We start from the raw sequence: 12,530 nt of genomic DNA, 5'->3' as shown, positions 1-12,530 counted from the left end.
GTTTGCTTTTTTGACTGCTGCAGCACGCTGAGTGGATGTTTTCAGAAAACTATTCACAATGAATCCAAAATCTCTCCCTTAAGTGTTTATGGCTAAATTAGTCCCCATGATTTTGCATATATAGCTGGGATTATTTTTTCCAATGTGTGTTTCTTTGCATTTATCAACACAAAAATTTGTTTGCCATTCTGTTGCCTGATCACCTAGTTCTGTAAGATAATTTTGAAGCTCTTTACAGTCTGATTTGGTCTTAACTATCTTAAGCAGTTTAGTATCAGCTGCCAATTTTGCCATCTCGCTGTTTACCTCTTTCTCCAGTTCATTTATAAATAGTTTGAATAGGATTGGTCCCAGTACTGACTCTTTGAAGACACCACTCTCCATTCTGAAAACTGATAATTTATTCCTATCCTTTTTTTTTCCTGTCTTTTAACCAGGTATCAATCCATGAGAGGACTTTCCCTCTTATCCTGTGAAAACTTACTTTACTTAAGAGACTTTGGGGAGGGAGTTTGTCAAAGGTTTTCTGGAAATCTACTCTTACCTGCCTTAAAAACTAGAGAGCTGGGCAGTAGTGACTGCTAGATGGGAGCCTAGCTCTGAAGGCAGAGCTTCTGCCAGAAGCAGTGCAGAAGTAAAAGTGGAATGGTATGGTACCAACACCCTTACTTCAGCGGTACTACTGGTAGGGTGCACCTTCAGAGCAGTGCTGAAATGACTAGAGGATAGCTGCATGACCCACTCCTGACAGCTTCCACTGCCTCACTGTGATGTGTCAGGACACTCATCCATAGCTTGCACAGTGCAATGAGATAGAGGTGGCAATCAGAAGCAGGGAACACAGCCACTGGAAGTGGTTATGAGAGTCTACCCAATCTGAGTCCAAGACTTGATCCCATTCAGTCTTAACCCATCTGGTGCAGATCATGTTGCAAGACCATAGTGAGATATGATATTAAGTTGCTTTAAATGTTTGCTTCCTTGGTCTGATAGTCCAATTGATCTGTATAACATAAAGGTGGTAAAATGTGTCTATTGTTTTCCTTTTTAGTTAATGTAAGCAGAGATAAAATGGGTAAGTCACTTTTTTGTGCATTTCGTTGTAAGCACAAATATGATTACTGGTAACATCAGTATCAGTATAGATGGAACATATAGTTCCTCTCTGGCAAAAGGTTTGAGGTTTACTGAAATCACAGTGAAGTTATAACTAAAGATACAAAATATAGATGTGAGCAAATGTTCAATGTAAAATCAAATTAACAATTTCTCTTAGCCTGAACAAGGTGTACTAACAAAGATGCATGAGTTTCTTTGATTTATGTTGAACTGAATGGTTTTCATCCACACTTCCTGCTGCAAAGTAAGAGGACACATACAATCCACAGAATATTTTATTGTTTATCTACTTTCAACCAAATCGTGATAAATAGGTGGAGAGCAAATCCTGTGGGAAATAACTGTCTACATATGCATTGTAACTCATGTGTACATAGCACTTTGTTTTCTCTTCCCTTCAACAAATGCCCTAGAGCCCCTGCTCCTTACTATTGCAGACTTTGAATTTTCACAGCAGTAATGGGATGTAATGTGTGCATTTCATCAGCAGTTTTGATGATTGAAAGAACTTGCTCATTAACTGTTGGCCAACTCATTCATTTTTCATTGATTTTTTTTTCCCCCTGCTAGGTTTATGATGAATGTGACCTGGGAAGGTAAAGATTTGTCCTTCACAGAAGATGGCTACCAGGCACACCCAAGGCTGGTGGTGATAGTGCTGAACAAGGACCGGAAGTGGGAAAAGGTGAGCATTTGTTCTCTTGTTAATGCCTTGAAAGGCAGAATGAGAGAATTTAAGTTCAGCTCCCTCTCTCCTGAAACACTTCTGAATTCGTTGTTTGTTCATGTGAATACACTGCTATTCTGACTGGAAATTAGTCAAATCCCCCAAATAGATTGGGAACATGGTATCTGTTCACTTTCAATATAATGTGTATATATTAGGTTTTGTACATGGAGCAAATACTTTCATAAGTGCATGAAATTGCCCAACGGTACAGGAATGATGATCTATGTGGCTAAAACACAAAACAGGGACTCTGGGCTTATGTGGGTTCTACTCCTAGCTTTGTTCTGGACATGTTACATGACCTTAATTATTTCACTTGTTCATTAGATTTTTCTCTCTGCAAAACAAGGATAGCAATATTTGCCAGATAGGAAGGGTAAATTTAATTAATTAGTGATTTGGGTATAAGATTGACTATAAGTGCACTGTACATTGTGATGATCTAGAACATTATGGGACTAACTGTGCAAAGCTTTACTCTTATCACAGAATCACAGAATCACAGGGTTGGAAGGAACCTCAGGAGGTCATCTAGTCCAGCTCCCTGCTTCAAGCAGGATCAACCCTTACTAAGTCATCTCAGTCGGGGCCTTGTCAAGCCAGGACCTAAAAAGCTCGAGGGATGGAGAATCCACCAACTCTCTAGGCAACGTATTCCAATGCTTCACCACCCTCATGGTGAAGTAGTTTTTCCTAATATCTAACCTACACCTCTCCCTCTTCAACTTCAGACCATTACTCCTTGTTCTGCCATCTGACACCACTGAGAACAGTTTCTCACCCTCCTCTTTAGAGCTCCCCTTCAGTAAGTTGAAGGCTGCTATTAAATCACCCCTCCGTCTTCTCTTCTGTAAACTAAACAAGCCCAAATCCCTCAGCCTATCCTCACAGGTCTTGTGCTCCAGACCCTTAATCATTTTTGTTGCCCTCCGCTGAACCTGCTTCAGCAAGTCCACATCCTTTTTATACTGGGGGCCCAAAACTGGACACAATATTCAACATGTGGCCTCCCCAGTGCCGAATAGAGGGGAATGACTACTTCTCTAGATCAGCTCAAAATGTTCCTCCTAATGCACCCTAGTATGCTGTTAGCCTTCTTGGCTACAAGGGCACACTGTTTACTCATATCCACCCTTTCATCCACCATAACCCCTAGGTCCCTTTCCATCATACTGCTGCTGAGCCAGTCAGTCCCCAGCTTATAACAATGCTTGGGATTCTTCCACCCCAGGTGAAGGAGTCTACATTTCTCCTTGTTGAACCGCATCAGATTTCTTTTGGCCCAGTCCTCCAACTTATCCAGGTCACTCTGGATTGTCTCTCTACCCTCCAGTGAATCCACCTCTCCCCCTAGTTTTGTGTCATCTGCAAATTTGCAGACAGTGCAATCCAGTGTGTCATCCAGGTCATTAATAAAGATGTTGAATAACACCGGTCCCAGAACCGAGCCTTGTGGCACTCTGCTTGAAACAGACCACCATCCAGATATTGAGCCATTGACCACGACACATTGGGCCTGACCATCAAGCCAGCTTTCTATCGATCTTATAGTCCAGGGATCCAATCCATATTTCCTTAACTTATGGACAAGAATGTAGTGGGAGACCGTATCAAAAGCTTTGCTGAAGTCAAGGTATATCACATCCACTGACTTCCCCATGTCCACAGAGCTTGTTACCTCACCACAGAAGTTAATCAGATTGGTCAGGCAGGACTTGCCCCTGCTGAATCCATGTTGGCTACTTTTGATCACTTTCCCCTCTTCCATGTGCTCCAAAATGGATTCCTTGAGGATTCCCTCCATTATTTTCCCAGGAATTGAGGTAAGAGTGACTGGGCTATAGTTCCCTGGATTGTCTTTCTTTCCTTATTTAAAGATGGGCACTATGTTTGCCTTTTTCCAGTCATCCGGTATCTCCCCCGTTCTCCAGGCCTTCAAAGATAATGTCCAAAGGTTCAGCAGTGACCTCTGCAAATTTCCTCAGTACCCTCGGGTGCGTTAAATCCAGACCCATGGATTTGTGTACATCTAGTTTTCTATATAGCTCAGACCTTGTTCCTTCCCCACAGATGGCTGCCCTCCACCTTCCCATACTGAATTGTCTAGGACCATCATGTGGAAGTTGACTTTGTCTGTGAAGACTGAGGCAGAAAAAACATTGAGTACTTCAGTTTTTCCTACATCATCTGTCTGTCTCTCTCATCCAGTAACAGCCCCACGCCTTCTCTGATAACCCATTTATTGTTCACACGCCTGCAGAAACCCTTCTTGTTACTCTTCACATCCCTTGCCAGCTGCAGTTCCAATTGTGCTTTTGCTTTCCTAATTACTGCCTGGCATTCTCCAGCCGTATGTTTATACTCCTCCTTAGTCAAGTGTCCACATTTCCATTTCTTGTATGCATCCTTTTTGAGTTTAAGCTGACTAAGGATTTCCCCGCTAAGCCAAGCTGGTTGCCTACCATGTTTGCATTTCTTACTATGCAGCGGGATGGTTTGTTCCTGTGCCTTCAGTAATACTTCTTTAAAATATTGCCAGTTCTCTTGAACTCTTTTCCCCTTCATCTTCATTTCCCAAGGGATCCTGCTCATCTGTTCTCTCAGGAAGCCGAAGTCTGCTCTTCTGAAATCAAGGGTCTGTATGTTACTGCTCACCCTTCTTTCTTTTGTCTGGATCCTGAAATCTACCATCTCATAGTTGCTGCAGCCCAGGTTTCCTCTCACTTCTATTGCTCCTACTATAATAGTTACTATAATAGTAATAGAAATACTATAATATTTCTCCTTATAATATTCCCATTGAAAGTGTGTTTACTGAGGACCAGATGTCGTTAACTTTATGCACACATTTGAAAAGAATGGGATTATTAATCAATAAGGAACTGTTTATGGTGCGCAACATGCCATAACCTGGAACTGAGGAAAATGCTTACTATATCAGAGCCCAGAAAAACAGGCGGAGTCTTAGGAGATATATATTGAAATGTTTAATGCTTAATTGTGCATTACTTGGGGAACCAAAACTTCCACTGAAATCCATGAAATCCCAAAATACAGGCTTAGAGCTCCAATTTCCCAGATTATCATGCTCTACATTTTGCTGAACAAGTTTCCAAGTTGAATTTGTATGATCAAGACTGAGTTACTGAAGTCACAGTAAACATTATAACCATGCAGAGAGTTTCCCATATCATGTGATTCTTTCTTTATACTCACTGACATGAATTAAATTATGTAATCCTGCTGTGTGGACTAAACATACAAATCTGAATGTTTTCAGAAACAGTCTGCTCAGTAACCATCACTATTTTAAAATCTGCATCAGTCTGCCAATTTTATATTAACCTATGGAAAAAATCACTTTGATAACACACTGAAGTCAGCCTAACATGAGGCAGCTGAAGAGGCAATAATCTTCATGGCATCATAATCTCATTCTCTTGTGAGAGGCAAGGAATAAGGAAAGTCAAAGGGAGAAACTTTCCTGTCAACCTTCCCGGTATGACAGACAAGTTAGCTGAGTGCAACGACATCTATTTTAGCTATGCAAGTGGCATAGCTAATATTGGTTATTTGCGGTTGACTTGTAGTACTTATATGTCTAGCATAGACCACAGCCTGAGATTTCATGAATTTTAATTTGGAGGAATGAAAAGTTTATGCAACAATGTGCATTGTCTCTGCTATATCTACTGCAACCTTATATGCTCTTTGATAGTCTGGGTGCAGGCACTGGATACAAATATGTCTCATCTTGGTTTAAAAATAATAGAAGGAATCTGTGGACACTGGGGGACTTAGTAGCACTAGGAGAGGTCCAAACATTTTGCTGGTGCCTTCTTGTGGAGGATGTTTGTTGCATGTCCTCTGTATGAAAGGATATAGCCAAGGGGTAAATTGGATTGGAAAAGAATTTGAAGGAAAGCACACCTTATGGGGCCCAGCAAGGGGGTCTCTGAAGCCTGCATTTTGACAGTATAGAGCTGACTCCTGTCCTTTTTCTGGTCTTCTTAAGGACACTGTTCCCCTCACTTTACAATTTGTTGTTGGCTATTCCTAGATACTGTAAGTGAATAAAGTTTTGGCCTAATTAAACTATATCCATGACCTCCTGGCTTTCATCTGGCATGGACAGACAATGCTCTATGTGTCTTCCTAGAATTCTCTTCACCTAGATATCTCAGATGCTTCCTTATGAGCATGAATAAATTGACTGTAAACATTTACAGTTGCACAGTCATTCAAGTGAATCTAATGTTTCCCCTCTTCCTGCTTTACTAGGAATATGACAGAAAGTTTGACATCTTTCAAATAATTTAAATACATTGTTAAACTTAGAGCCAACATCTTCCTTTCGATGGTTTCTTAATAGGCACAATTTTTCTTCATTTTTGTATTGTTTCGATAGTGTGTATCTCAGTTCTTTTTCAGTGGGATTTTGTAAGTGCTATTCTCAGCTCTTTATGAAAAAAATCAAATCCTAGTGTCTAATTATGTGGGTCCCTCATGTAAAATACTGATAGTACAACAGTCCAATGGTCCTTGTAGTAAAACTAACGTACATACAAATTGCCATATAGTTACATTATAATGTGAGTAATGAGGAGTAGTCGTTTTTGTTTAATGTGAATTGTTTCAATATAGTTTTCTCCTGAAGGAATAAGGTTTAATATGAATACCATTGATTTCGTTTCTCATTGCTCATAATATAATAATCCATTTTCACTTGATTACTGCTGCCATAAAATTTCTCTTTGGTTCTAAAAATAGCTATGTTGGATTTAGCCGCAAGGTTTAAACATACAGAAATTTAATTCAGCCATAGCTGAGTTGTTATAAACTGAATAAGGATACATGTTCTCTCTGTAAAAAGTAAAAAGAGAATCACCTTTCCTCTCTAAATGACTCAGACATGCAAAGTTTGCAATTTAAAATTAGTGTTTAAATAATGTTAATGGTGGTCCAAAACAAAGTTTGAAAAAGATTGGTTGAATGACTAATAGGAGATTAAAAATCGCACCTGGAAACATTAGTAGGCACCCACCGAGGTGTTATGATAGACCCTAAAGAAGCTCCACAAGTATGTGTTTACCCTGCCATTCTTGATGTGCGCAGGGTTGTTCTCAAACAAAACAGTTTACAAAAAGGCTTGTGTAATATGTGTGCTTCATTCTAAAGGACTATCTAGATAAAACTGCAAGAGTAAGCAACACCACCCCTAACTCTAACACAGGGTGTGATGTGCTGTCGTCCTGTTAAACTAACCCTGCAGGAAACACTCCACAGCCAAACACTCCACAGCACCTGTCCCTCCCCAACATGTTCATCTCAGTTGAAATACCATCCCTTCCAAATCCACTGACCTCATTGACATGAGAACTACAAAGGATTTTGGGGCACATAAACACAAACATTTTAACCATGAATCCCATATCCTCATTTTTTAAAAAAGTACCAAGGAAATTAAATGCAAAAAAATCAAGCTATAGTTAACAAAAATTTAAAAAAATAGCAAATGCAAAATTAAGTTCCTAGAGAAACTATATGTTGAACATTTAATAGCAAAAGCAGGAGCATATTACAAGTAAGAGCATATTACACATATAAATGTGAACACAGATTAAAAGAACATTGTGCTTTATTACTATTCTGAGATATGTAAAGGCAAACACACACCCAGAGTTGTTAAAAGTATTTTTCTTGCTTGCTGTTCTTCTTTATAAAATTAGCAAAAATATCATCAAACCCTTTCTGAACAACCCATCTTTAGAGTAATGTCAAATCGTGCTGTACACTGATCCTACACTACCACAAAAAGTCAACCTAAAGTGCACAACACTGCATACATGAATAGCGTAGCTGGAGTTGACATTCCTTAGGTTGAGTTACCATGGCATCTTCACTGGAGGGGGTTGATGGGGGAAACTCTCCCACTGACTTATCTTACCCTTCTCATCCAATATAGAGTCCATGGTTCAACTACAGAGCGAACTGCAGTTGATTTGGCATGTCTTCACTAGACCTGCTAACCAACCACAAGTGGATCAATCTCAGAGTGTTGATCCCCGCTGTAGTGTATATGTAGCCTAAGAGTCAGAATTGCTCCCATATTGAAGGGAGAGAGTAGTACAGTTCAAGTTATAGCCTTGTGTCATGTCCATCAAAGATTTTGCCAAAGTCCAGAAAGAAACATGAACATTTCTCATATTTCTAGAGCAAGGGGAAAATAAAATGGTGAGACATAAAAACAATTTTGTTTTACTCCTCCTTTTTGTAAAAATGTTTGTAGAAAATAGGACATTGTATATACACTGCAGCTGAGTCAGTTTGAGATCTCATGTTGCTGTAGGAACCTTCATTTCCATGTTTCCAAACTTATTAAAATTCCGACTGTGTATTAGCATTACATTTATTTTATGTGGTCTAGGGTTCACTTTTGCACTTTGATTAACTTGCAGAAGCAGGAGTCAGCCTTGATGTGGAAGATATGATGTGTATCTGAGGCCTTGTGGTGAAAGAACCCATCTGAGATAAGCAAACAAAGTTGTCTGTACAGAATAATGTCTAGGAAAAATAAATAAACAAATAAATAAATAAATAATCTCCCTTTTCATATATCCCACAGAGGAAGTGTAGCATGTACAGTATAGCATTACAAATGTAACTGGAATGAAAAACCAAGTACTGATTCAGATTTTCTAAACCTTTTTACTTTCAAATTACCATAATAATGAAAGATCACTGAGTTAATACAACAGAATATTGACAGTGTAGCAAAACTGTTGCATCCAAAAGAGATGAAGTGAAGCTACAGCTCTGTTGGTAACGTAGGCCACACAATGTTACCTTCACTAAAAAAAATAAATAAAAATGTTAACTAGAACAGCTGACATTGCGGACACGGCTATGTCTACACAGCAGCCTTATTTGAAATAAACTTTTCTAGAATAGCTATTCCAAAATAGCTATTTTAAAATAGGGCTGATACACAAAAGCTATGTTGCTGTCTCTCTGTAATCTAGGTTAGCAGCTACACCTTACTTATTATTCTAGTTCCTGAGTCCCACAGTATTCCTGGCCACAGGAGAGTGGGCTAAGGCATAAGTGACAGAGATGAATAGTCACCCTTGTGAAACTTTCAACCCAGTTTTTTTTAGGTCAGAGGTTCTAATACATTTCTTCATTTTCACCAAGAATTTTCAGGTGAATACTTAGAATTAATGGCTTCTATCACTAGAAAGGAAGAAAATGTTGTATCTTAAAGTAATTGAGGCAACTGGGCCCTACATAAAAGCTGTCAAGCAAGAGGACCTTCAAAATGTAAAGTACTAGCAAATTTACCCAGCATTGCTCAAGCCCTTAAGTCAATAGTGATGAGGGTTAATGCACGTGCTTTATTTAAATTACTGTGTTTTTCAAAACCTGCCCCCATGGCCCCCAGCCCCGAGCTTCTCCTCAGCTCACAACACTGACTCCTGCACCCCCCACACCAGCAACCTGCCCTGAGCCTTTCCTCATCCCACAACCCTCACTCCTGCATCCCCATGTCCCTAGCCCCTGCTTTGAGTCCCTCCTCATCCCCAACTCCTGCGTCCACAACCATCTCCGGAGCAGCCCCTTGGTCTGAGGCCCTCTTGATCCCCAACCATTTTCTGTTCTCCTTGTTGTCCCTCTGAGGGAGTGAGAACAAAGTGCACAGCTTGCTTACCCCCTTCTCTCCCCAACTAGAATGAGGAATGCAGCCAGCTATGTACTTTTCTCAAGGTCCCTAACAGGGAGGCAGAGGAACAGCAAGGAACCAATCTGGGGGTAAGGGAGCTTCACTCCCTACACAGAACAACCAAACCCTTCCCTTGCTTTAAGTTATGATAAAAGGAAGCTGCATACCAGATTTGGTGGTCTCAGCTCTAAGGCCGTTTCTACACATGCCACTTTCTCCAAACATTTTTGGGAAGAAGGGGCCTGCGGAAGGAGGACATCCTTCCAGAAGGCCCCCCGAGGGCCACGCTTCTACATGTTTTGGAGTCCAGAAGAGTGTCTTCTGGACTCCAAATCATGTGACCTTATGCTAATGAGGCATGGGGAATTTGCATCCACACCTCATTAGCATATTTCGAGTAGTTTATTAGCATGCCACTTTTGGAGAAAGTAGTATGTGTAGAAATGGCCTAATTGTTTAGGAGGAGTTCTTGAACAGACAGGCATACAAACAGACTTACAAACACTCTCAAATATATAGCAGATGTGTATTAGAATATAAAGTATCAGTAGTCTGTATCCTGTGTTATATTTTGCAATGGAAAGTATATGACAGCTGCTTTTTTCTTTAAAAAGAAGTTTGCTCTCCTGCTTTTCTCTGCAGTTTAAAAAAGGAGTGAGCACAAATGTCTGTTGGTGGAAGATATATGGTACACACAGAGCTCTTCGTCAGTTTTGGGAAAGACATCAGAATGAGTCAAATACAATTTGGGACTGAGTCTTAAGAACAATGAGTAATGCATGTTATAGAAGGCCATGGAAAGGGATTGGGCAATAAAGGGTTAGCTCTGCAGTGTCCAAATACACTCCTTGTTCGCCAAATGTGGTGAACGAGAGAGTAGAGTGTGGTGAACTGCAAATCAGCGTGTCAGGAGAGCCACACACATGGGGTGCCCCTCTAGCCACTCTACGCACACACCCCACCACATGGTGGGACAAGCATCTGCCAACAGCGGCAGAGGTGGCCCCGCCATAGTTTCTCCAGCACAACGCCTGTGACACCAGCTGGGAGCCACACGACTGTTCTCAGTGGGGACACGTGGCAGAACAAGGAGCAATGAAGTTACAGAGGGAGAAGTGTAGGTCAGATATTAGGAAAAACTGTTGCACCAGGAGGATGGTGAAGCACTGGAATGTGTTACCTAGAGACGTGATGGAATCTCCATCCCTAGAGGTTTTTAAGTCTCAGCTTGACATGGTCTTGGCTGGGATGATTTAGTTGGAGTTGATCCTGCTTTAGGCAGGGGGCTGGCCTAGGTGACCTCCTGATTTGGCCCTGGCACCTTCGGCGCAGTGTGGCCTTGGGCCCCAGCCCAGCACCTGCGACCCTGGCAGCCCTGATCCAGCAGCCCCAGTGACTCCAGTGAGTTGGGTGGAACATACAGGGGTGGGGTGGGGTGGGAGTCCCTGGCTCTGGGGAAGAGTGGAGGGGATTTATTTCGAATGGGTGGAGGTGGAATGGGGGAGCCTAGCTTGCGGGGGGTGGGTGAGGAGACAGGGAGCTTGTGGCAAATGTGCAAGGATGACAGCCACAAGTGTGATGATCCTTGCTTTTCTATTGGACTCCACTGGATTAGATTGTTAAACAATAGGCATTTGAAGTGTCCATTAAGGGTTGGTTGGCAGGTGTGTTTTACAAATCATTGTAATGAGCCATGAAACTAGTGTCCTATTTGAGTCTATGATACATGGTTTTTAACATCGTGAATTTAAGTTCCTAGGCTTGCCTTGTGAAGGTGCACGTGGTGTTCCTTTGGTTAGGAATGTTGAGAGATCAGATATGGAAGGATGGCTTTGTGGAAAGTGTTCATCCATAGGTGAAATATGTTGTACCTTTTGTCATTTTTCTGTAAGTGCATTTGCAAGGTTAGTGCTTGGATGAAGTCACCTACATAATTGTTACTTGGCACTTTTGATGCACAATATGAGATGACAAGTATGTGCAGGACACGTGAATTTTGAAAGATTTGTTTTTAATAGTATTTTACTGCCATTTTCTGTTATTTCTACACTGAAATGCTTCATTTATCAAAACGTGCAGTTTCCAGATTCTGATTTTAAACTAAGCCAAATATTCCCTCTTAGTAGTTGAAGTCTGTTAGGAAAAGTGTTTCCTTTATTCTACAAGCATATGTCAAACCATAAATTTGCCTGGTCTAGTATGCATTGCAGTTGAAATGTATGCTGAAAGGGTATGTGCTCGTTTGAACAGTAATGAGAGCTGATGTAGCTATTCATCTCATTCTCTCACATTTTTGTTACACAACAATTATGAATAATAGACTTGTAATTTAGCAAGCATATTATATACTCACTTATATGAATGCAAATTATTGCAATGATGCTTTTGTGTTAGTTAGCTACCTTGTCATAGTGCAAGTTGTTGCATAGTAGCCACTCTTTCACGTATAATCTGTATCAAAGATTTACTGTTAGTATAGTATACTGTATCTTCGATTACTTTTGTTCTAATACTCTGAAAAGATTTTATACCATAAATATAATCTGCCAGACAACAGACAACTTTGAATGAGATCCTATTGTTTACAACAGAGGTTCTCAAAGTCCCTCCTGCCCCTGCCAGCACATGCCACTTGAAAATTGCTGAGGGTCTCAGTGGACCACTTAATGATCTTTCCAAATGTTTGTACCAGTAGCTAACTATTGTAAAGTGCTTTGGATAAAAGTGCTGCATAAAAATCCTTTAATAATAACTAATGTTTTTGTTCTGCAAACAGAAGCATGCAAATCATATTTTTACGTAGTAGGGTGTCTCTCCCATGCCACAGCAGCCACAGAACTGAGGCTATGGCTACACTGCATGAGAAAGTCCAATTTAAGGCAGTTATTTCAATTTTTACAATGTCATTATCGTCACAGTAAATACCAGTATCTTGATTTTAGGGAGCACTAAGATCAATAG

General features: G+C 40.6%; 1 protein-coding gene across 1 annotated transcript in view; it reads left to right on the top strand.

The window, feature by feature from the left end:
• Nucleotides 1-12,530, top strand: part of GRIN2A (glutamate ionotropic receptor NMDA type subunit 2A) — a 476,283-nt gene that overhangs the window by 300,558 nt on the left and 163,195 nt on the right. Inside the window, exon 4 of the mRNA XM_075010498.1 lies at nucleotides 1,690-1,804. Coding sequence (XP_074866599.1) covers nucleotides 1,690-1,804 — 115 coding nt within the window. The remainder of the gene's footprint in view (nucleotides 1-1,689; nucleotides 1,805-12,530) is intronic.

This window comes from Carettochelys insculpta, chromosome 16 (assembly GCF_033958435.1).
Source record: "Carettochelys insculpta isolate YL-2023 chromosome 16, ASM3395843v1, whole genome shotgun sequence".
Taxonomy (NCBI): Eukaryota; Metazoa; Chordata; order Testudines; family Carettochelyidae; genus Carettochelys; species Carettochelys insculpta.
This window is presented reverse-complemented; position numbering and strand designations above follow the sequence as displayed.